Consider the following 7,993-nt stretch of genomic DNA (forward strand, 5'->3'; position numbering starts at 1 on the left):
CTTCGCTGTGGGAAAGCTGTATGAGCTCAGGCTGTACCAGAAGCAACTAACTAGGCATCTCACTCTCGCCTTTTCTTTGTTTTCCACAAGAAGTGAGATTGAGTCCAAAAGGGCCCACTGTGAAAGGTACTGGGCACTGTGATCCATCGCAGCAAAGGAATTTAGGACATAAATGGGTCCAAACAAGCACCTGTCTTCCTATTGGAAGACTGGGCATCTTAGCCAGCATACTAGAGAAAGGAAAGGAGGGCTCAAACTCTTGTTTGTATGGTACCTTCTTAAGGAAAAATAATTCAGGCAAATATTGTTTACTGCTATGTTCCTTCAACTAAGATGCCATTAAGTCCTCATACAATATTTCTCATGCAGAAGCTAAGTCTGATCACAGCTTATGCAAGGACGTGATAGAATCATACCCAAAATGAAAGCAATCACATTTTCACAAGGTAAGTCTACACAACCTGAATCTAAAACCACAACCTGCCACAGACTTTTGTCTCAATTGCCTATTTAAATATTGTGCATTCAATCTCTGTGACAGTTAGGTTTTCATAGTAGGATAACTATGGCTACTTCTCATATTTAAATTTTAATCCATGTTCTTCAACTAATAAATAGAAGAGCTGCTTTTATATCAGGCTTTAAGTCATTTAAACCAGCCTGAAGGAACAAAAGCTGCAGTCTTCTTATAAAATAAAAAAGCCTAGGTAAATATCTGGATTTTTATTCTTCATTGAGGTTTGGAAGCTCAATGAGTTTTTTCAAAATAGATCAGGCCCTTTCTAGAAAGGGTATATTCATTTATTTGTCACAGTAGTTTATTAAATTCAAAAACTGGAAGTTAAGTTGCTTTGTGTATTTTCTACATGTGTAAAAGCTATTTTCAAGCAGCAGCAATAGAGTCAATTTTGGAAAAACAGTCCTCTAAAAAAACTACCCGTACCAAAAGGCTAGTAGCTTCAATCTACTTTGCCAGTAATTTTACAAAAAAAAAGTCTGTATCTGTAGTTATGCAGTATCCGAGGAGGTCTTTCAGAAACGCGAACATTACAAGTTAAAAAGGTATCTAAACATGCTCTGCTACTGACACAAGGAGAAACTCCTCTGTCTAATCAGAACACCAGTACAACGAAAGAAGTTAAAATGAAAGTAATTAACAATTTGGTTTAAACAGCCTAAGCTTATACTGAATAAACTTTGAACAGAAACATCCATATTAACCACGAATTCTAACTTTCTTGAGGAGAGATGGGAAGCTTATCTCCTCATAATTCAAATAACGGGTATACTTTAACCTTTGGAAACCCTTCAGAGGGATGCAGAGAATACAGACTGTTACGTTTATGCAGACAGAACTCCACATTATTTCAGAAGTGCAATATATTGTCGTTCGGTATCAAAGAGCATCTTTCAGTAAAGTTTTGCAGACCCTGCTGTACTTCAAGCACAACATGTTCTTCAAACTTGCTTAAACACAGAGAGACAGTTTGAAATTGAATCTATGTAAATTTCCACAAAACAAGTAACCACAAGACACTTGGGATGGCTCAAGAGTTTTCTGTATAAGAGAGTGCCTTAACCTAAAAAGACAGAAAGTTATTTCTCAGTTTGTAGAAAAATTGCTGGTTTCTCTCTCATGTTGTAAACAGAAACAACCATTCAACTCACTATTTCTGTTAAACTCCTTCCATATGACTCTGTCCAATGGAAAACCAACCAAACAAAAAGTACAGGTACTGAAGGAAGAGGCTGCTTCTACAGGCACAAAACACCAAATGATGAACAAGTCTTACATTAGAGAAAAATCTAGCATGCATCTTCAACAGTGTATGCAGAAATCAAGGACAAGAAGCAACTGTCAAAAACTATACAAGGAAACATTGCCTTTTTAGAAAAATAAAAGAAAGTTATATGAAAATAATTACACTGATTAATAAAACACTGACATTCACAACTCATTTGAACTGAACCGGTTTACATCTTCAGGAAAAACGTCAAAATTCTACAGAACATTTTTTTTCCTCTTAAAAAGCAGAAGGAGCGCCATACTGTCAAAGGTAAACTGTTGCTGCATATAAATTTGTGTCAACCTTCTTGTGCTTTCTGTTGAGGGGATACAGAACACAGGGTCATGTTTTCTGGTAAACTGTTTAGAGTTATTGGATTTCTACACAAATCAACACTTTTTCCTATCTAACTGATTATGGAGTTTCTACAACTACAGTAACAAGATGCAAAAGATTCCAAGAAGTTCCTGTGAGAATTACATTATTTTACGAATTAATTTGGATTTTTCTTTAGTTCATCTACGTTCACAAATATACACTGCATATGCACCTTCAGAACTGCATTAAAACAGTCTGAAAAAAAAAAAACACATGGAAACTGAGGTGTGAGGCAGTCAGTCCCCTTCCTACTTCTGATTATTATTATTTTATTCCTTTTTAAATACCACCACTGAAGAAACCCAAAGCACGATACAGTCCCCAAACCCCCACCAAACTGCTTTGCTGTGCATATTTTCCAGCAGGTTTTCACACCTGCTTCTTCAGACAGAGCATTTGGAGGCTACAAAAGCATGACTCGTACTTCTCCATCTGTCAAATTTATTTGTGTGATGTTTTTTCCAGATCTGGAAGTTTTTCAATTAGTGCTTTATGGTTCATGTTGATACTGGCTATAAGTCCTCCCTCATTGCCATCTGAGCCAGTGTAAGTAATTTCTTCACCAGTCAGGGTAGTCATATGGCCACCCAATGCTCTCAACACTGCATTTCCAGCACATATGTCCCACTTCTTAATGTAGGTGACATGGATATACACGTCAGCTTCTTCTTGATTCTTTTCAGCTATGTCAAGGAGGGCCAACACTTTATAGCCTAGAAGAAATGGGCAGAAGTAATGAAAGAAAAGCAAAAGTTAAACCATGTTTTCCTATTTATTACAAAGGATAAATCTACTCAAAGTGTTAATAATATGCACATGCAGGATAATAATATACACACACAAGATTTAGGAAAATGATGTCATACTAATCGTACCCCACCATCCAGTATAATGGTAGAGGCACACATACACTTTGTCTGCCTCTGACCTGTAGACAAAGGAACCCTTTACACAGACACACACACACACACAGACAGACGCACCCACACCCACCCACACCCACCCACACCCAGACACACACACACACCCCCAGACACACACACACACACACACACACACACACACCCCCACACACACACACACCCCCCCAGACACACACACACACACACCCCCAGACACACACACACACACACCCCCAGACACACACACACGGCTTTTCCACTGCACTGCAATTAAAGCCTTGGGTCCGGCTTTAATTTCAGGCAACCTTTACCAATATGCTACACAGACTTCTCCAGAGACACATTAAAACAATACCAAAAAAATCAAATGTAGTTTTGCTTTTATGTTCACACCCTTATTTCTCAACCTCTGTATTATGCTGATGTCTACCTTTTTTTCCCCTAGCTTTTTATTACAATAGAAGGAAGATGTATATACCACTCTTTATTAAAGCAACTCAGCTCAGGGCATTCTCCTTTACCAGACATTATGCAGTTCAAAGTTATTGCTCAAAATTTTATTTGTTTTTATGGAATTTTTGCAATTTTTCAAAGGTTCAAGCAATATCCCTGTTTCATTAAACTGCTCCTTTCTTTATCTTCTTATACCAAGTCAAGCCCTGGAGAAGATCTACTATAATCAGTTATTTCTCTGCTTTCTTTTTTTGTAAGAAAACTTTTTCAAATTCATTGTCAAGAATCTATGCAAGATCTTCTTGACTCAACCTGTAAGGGAGCTCTCTATTTCCATATTAAAAACACAGAAAGATACATTTCCACAAAACGCAACTTTTGCACGGCTTTTCTGAGACTAGTGCCTCACATACTTGCATGCTGTCAGTAACAGGCCCAAGGATATTGTGCAAGGTTATAACAAGTAAGCTAAAACCTCTTTGAATTGCATATGAGACAGATAAAAATGGACTTCAGTTACATGCAAGAAACAGTATCCAACTTTAATGGCTTTTTCTTAAAACATTGTTTTTCCTCCACAGAGGCATCAGTGCCTTCAGAGAAGGCACATCAATGTCTTCAGTGAAAGGACCACAATGACATTGCTGGTTCAGGCTTAAATTCACTAACATGCTAACTCATTAATAGCCTGAAGCTTGAATTAAGTTTGCAAGTAGGTTTCTATACACCGGAAAACTCCCGGTTGCCAAGTCCTTGCTTTTAGAGATATGAAGACCAAAAGATAAGAGGGAAAAAAAAGGAGATGCCACAGCTATATCCTTTCATCTAACAACAGCAATCACTGAGAAGCAACAAAATGGATAGGATGCTTAAGGTATCAAACCTGCTCCACCAGCGGGGATTATCACAGTCTTATTTCCAAATGTCTGCCGTGCAACTTGCTCAACTTTTCCTGCATGGGAGCGGGACACAATAATCCTTGGGGTTTTCTCATTGTAGGAGGAACGAGGTTTTACGTTTGACCCACCATCCACCATTGCCCAGGCTACAAGAGAAACACAAATTCTGCTAAGATTTACAAAAGGCAGTCTGTTAAGCATAAAAGAATACTTATCTGAGAAAATGGAATTGATGCTTCTGACTTAATTTCCCTCCCTACTGTAAAGCAAAAGTTAGGACTGACAGAAGGAAGAAATGCACGCCCACAAGTGCACACAAGCAGAAGAGAAACAGCACACACACACTTCTGTGCATATGGCATTACCCTATACCTGACTATTCTTATATGATACTTCCAAAAAACAGAGAAAGAGGGAAAAATTCCAGTTAGTATTAGAACTTGCAAATGGAAATCCACCGAAGTTAAAAGGATGGCTCTGAGTCAGAATAAGATCCAATATTTCCCCAAAAAACCTTTAAGAACAAAAATCCCCACTACCTTTCAAAGCAGATAGCAAAAATGTTAGTCATCTTCTTCAGAAGGAAAGTAATGCAAAGGAAGGAATAGCTTAGGAGGACGGTAATACTATGGAAAACATCTGATGGTGTGTTTTGGAGGACTGGATTTAGAATACACAACTTCCCACTTGTTTCATCATGAGGTTTAAAGCCAAGCTTGGTAGGTGGCATCCCCTGGCCATTAATTTAACATTTACTTAGCAGACTAACCAGCAATTCCATCTCAGCAGAGGGCCAGACTGTATGGCAACAGACTGAGTTTTGTGTGATAATAATGCTGACTTGCCTTTATTGCTTTGTATTTGTGTGGTAGTATTAGGAACAATCCTACTCACAATATATTGGTATTTCCAGCTTGGGAAATGAATACTCTTCATACAGCATGACAGAATTCATTGCATCTCATCTGATGCCTTGTCTGAGTATTTGACATTCTACTAACCCTTTATAGAAAAATGAGTAGTAGCTTTAAACTGAAAGTGGGTAAATTCAGATCAGGTGTAAGGAGGAATTTCTTCACTCTGAGAGTGGTGAGACACTGGCACAGGTTGCCCAGAGAAGTTGTGGAAGACCCCTCCCTGGAGGTGTTCAAGGCCAGGCTGAGCAACCTGGTCTGGCACAGGGTTTGGAATCAGATGATCTTTAAGGTCATTTTCAACCACAAATCATTCTGTGATTATCAAGAGATAAATTCTCAGAATGACAGTGCTAAAATAAGAAAAAAAAACAACAAAAAATCCCACACCAAATACCTTCTTCAGATAAATCTTGATACTTAGAAAAATATGTTCCCAAACCCCTAAGATTCTTAAAGCATAATGGAAAATAGCACAGACTCAAATGACTAGAAATTAAATTCATATTTAGAGACAGTAAAATATTAAGCACAAAATATTGAGTGTTCAGCAGACAAAGGAGAGAAAAAATAACAAATACATTTATTCAGACTTAGTTTCTGTGCCAGAGCTACTGCATAACTTCACAACTCTAGGGGTCAGTATTGCCTAAGAGAAAATGAGAACAGAAACTCTTGTTTCAGAAGTACATACACATTGCCAAACCTCTAGCCATGCTCACTGGTAGATGACTAACCCTTAGTTTACAGTTGTGGCATTAAAAGTACGTCAAATAATCAATAAGGCTATGCTGGACAGTCTTGCCTGTTACATACAGACACTTGTCATTAAGATCTTTGCAGTCAATCTTTGTTATTCATACCGAATAAACACCAGCTCCTGCATAAAATATCACAGACTCAAGCTATTCTGCTGAATGAGCAAAGTAATTTTCTGCTAAAGACAAACGGCACACACATGACTCGTCGGAATGTGTAGGTTTCACATTCTGTAGTTTGCTATAAGCACTCCGACTGAAAGGATCATAATTCTTCAACATATTTTCAGTTAGTTTGTTTCAAATGCATCATTTTTATGTTAAACAAGGGCAGTATTTTCCTCTGTGGTTTTATAGCACAAAACACATCTGCAGCTTTAATTCTGAGGTCTGTAGCAGTGTTCTTTAGCCCCAGGTACTATTTTCTCATTTAGACCTACAGATGTTCTCTCAAACATCAAATTTTAATTAACTCTATGACTGAAGATGCTAGAAATATGTGAAGGTATAAAGATACCTGTATACGCTGAGAATGGCTTGTGTATCACTCCTATTACTGGTTTACCATTTACAGCCACGCAAACCATTGTTGTGACATACTGTCGAAGATCCTCTGTGGGCAAAACAAGAAAGTGAGAAAGTTTATAGCCAGATGCTAAAAAAACACCAAAGGAAAGCAGACCTGACATTACAGAAATGTTGTTCTTCGAAGACTAGTCTACATTCTGCCTCTTACGATTACATAACTTTGTTGTATCTTCAAATAAGCTTGCAGTTTTCGAACAACTTTAAAGACCTTTCAGCAATTTTTCCTATTCAGTAGATGTAACCTATACTCCTGCCACATCTAAAGCTAAGAGCTGTGTCTTAAGCAACACATTTTCTTGGAAAACCGTTCCCCTATATATTCCCCCTTCTCTGACTCACCAACTACACTCTATTGGTTCAAAGCTGGTAATTCAAATACCAAAGAACATTCATCAGAAAAGGTGATTGTATCCACAGAACATTAAAGAAGAAAACCTCCATTTTTCTGACTGTTCTGCAGTACTTATCAGACAGAATTTTAGTTGAGTTGACTCAAAATGCTTATCTGTTATCTTAAAACATTTGAAAAAGAAGATTGAATTATGTGTGCTTTTTTGAAATATATAACATTGTTTTATATTAAGTTAAATACATTTACTTAGTATTCCCCTTAAATAAACAAAAAAATATTGAGATATTTAGTGTTGTCACAGTAATAACTGGAAGAAATGTGCAATTCCACCAGAATCCATAAATGACAGTTACCATTTATATTATCCATTACTTAGTTGCAAGGAACACCAAACTAATTTAAAGTTAAAATACATAAAAGTGAAAGCTGTGGTAGGATAACTAGAGATTTCATTTGGGATTTGTTCAGTTAAACCACACTGGCTTAGATATAACACACTTAAACAAGAGATGTCATTTTAAATACTTACTATTTTGTTTCCAGTATAAAAGGCAGACACCAGAATTACACACATGATTTGTCAACAAGAATCAGCTACCTGTGTATTCTTGTGTAGCATCTAACGGATCAATCCAGACAGTAACACTTTCTGCTGGAACCTCTTTAGGCTGTATTTTTTGCTTTATGTCTTCAGGAATACTGCGATCCCAAGAGACTGTCTCCTGATCAGCTGTATCAACACGCTCTTCAGAGTTTATCTATGATAAGACCACAAAAGCAGTTGCATTAACTTATCAGATAAAGTAACTATGGTCCTCGGCAAAAAATACAGGTTTGCTTGTATCTTCTCTTTCTCCCTTCGCATCGAGCTAAAAGTGCATGAATTAGTCATTTTTCAGCAACTCACAAGCTATTACTGTCATGCTACATGCAATGGAAAATCACAGTCCAGAATTTTACTG

At 37.4% G+C, this 7,993-nt stretch overlaps 1 protein-coding gene across 1 annotated transcript; it reads right to left on the minus strand.

Annotated features, from left to right (window-relative positions):
• Nucleotides 1–2,148: 2,148 nt before the first annotated feature.
• On the minus strand, nt 2,149–7,789 carry IMPAD1 (inositol monophosphatase domain containing 1; the record flags this gene model as incomplete). Its single annotated transcript, XM_009864244.1, has 4 exons — nt 2,149–2,878; nt 4,404–4,565; nt 6,609–6,704; nt 7,630–7,789. Coding segments are annotated over 4 exons (690 nt in total), but the record flags the coding sequence as incomplete, so codon positions are not given.
• Between the last annotated feature and the right edge of the window lie 204 nt (nt 7,790–7,993).

Source organism: Apaloderma vittatum, unplaced genomic scaffold (assembly GCF_000703405.1).
Source record: "Apaloderma vittatum isolate BGI_N311 unplaced genomic scaffold, ASM70340v1 scaffold28932, whole genome shotgun sequence".
NCBI classification, from domain to species: domain Eukaryota; kingdom Metazoa; phylum Chordata; class Aves; order Trogoniformes; family Trogonidae; genus Apaloderma; species Apaloderma vittatum.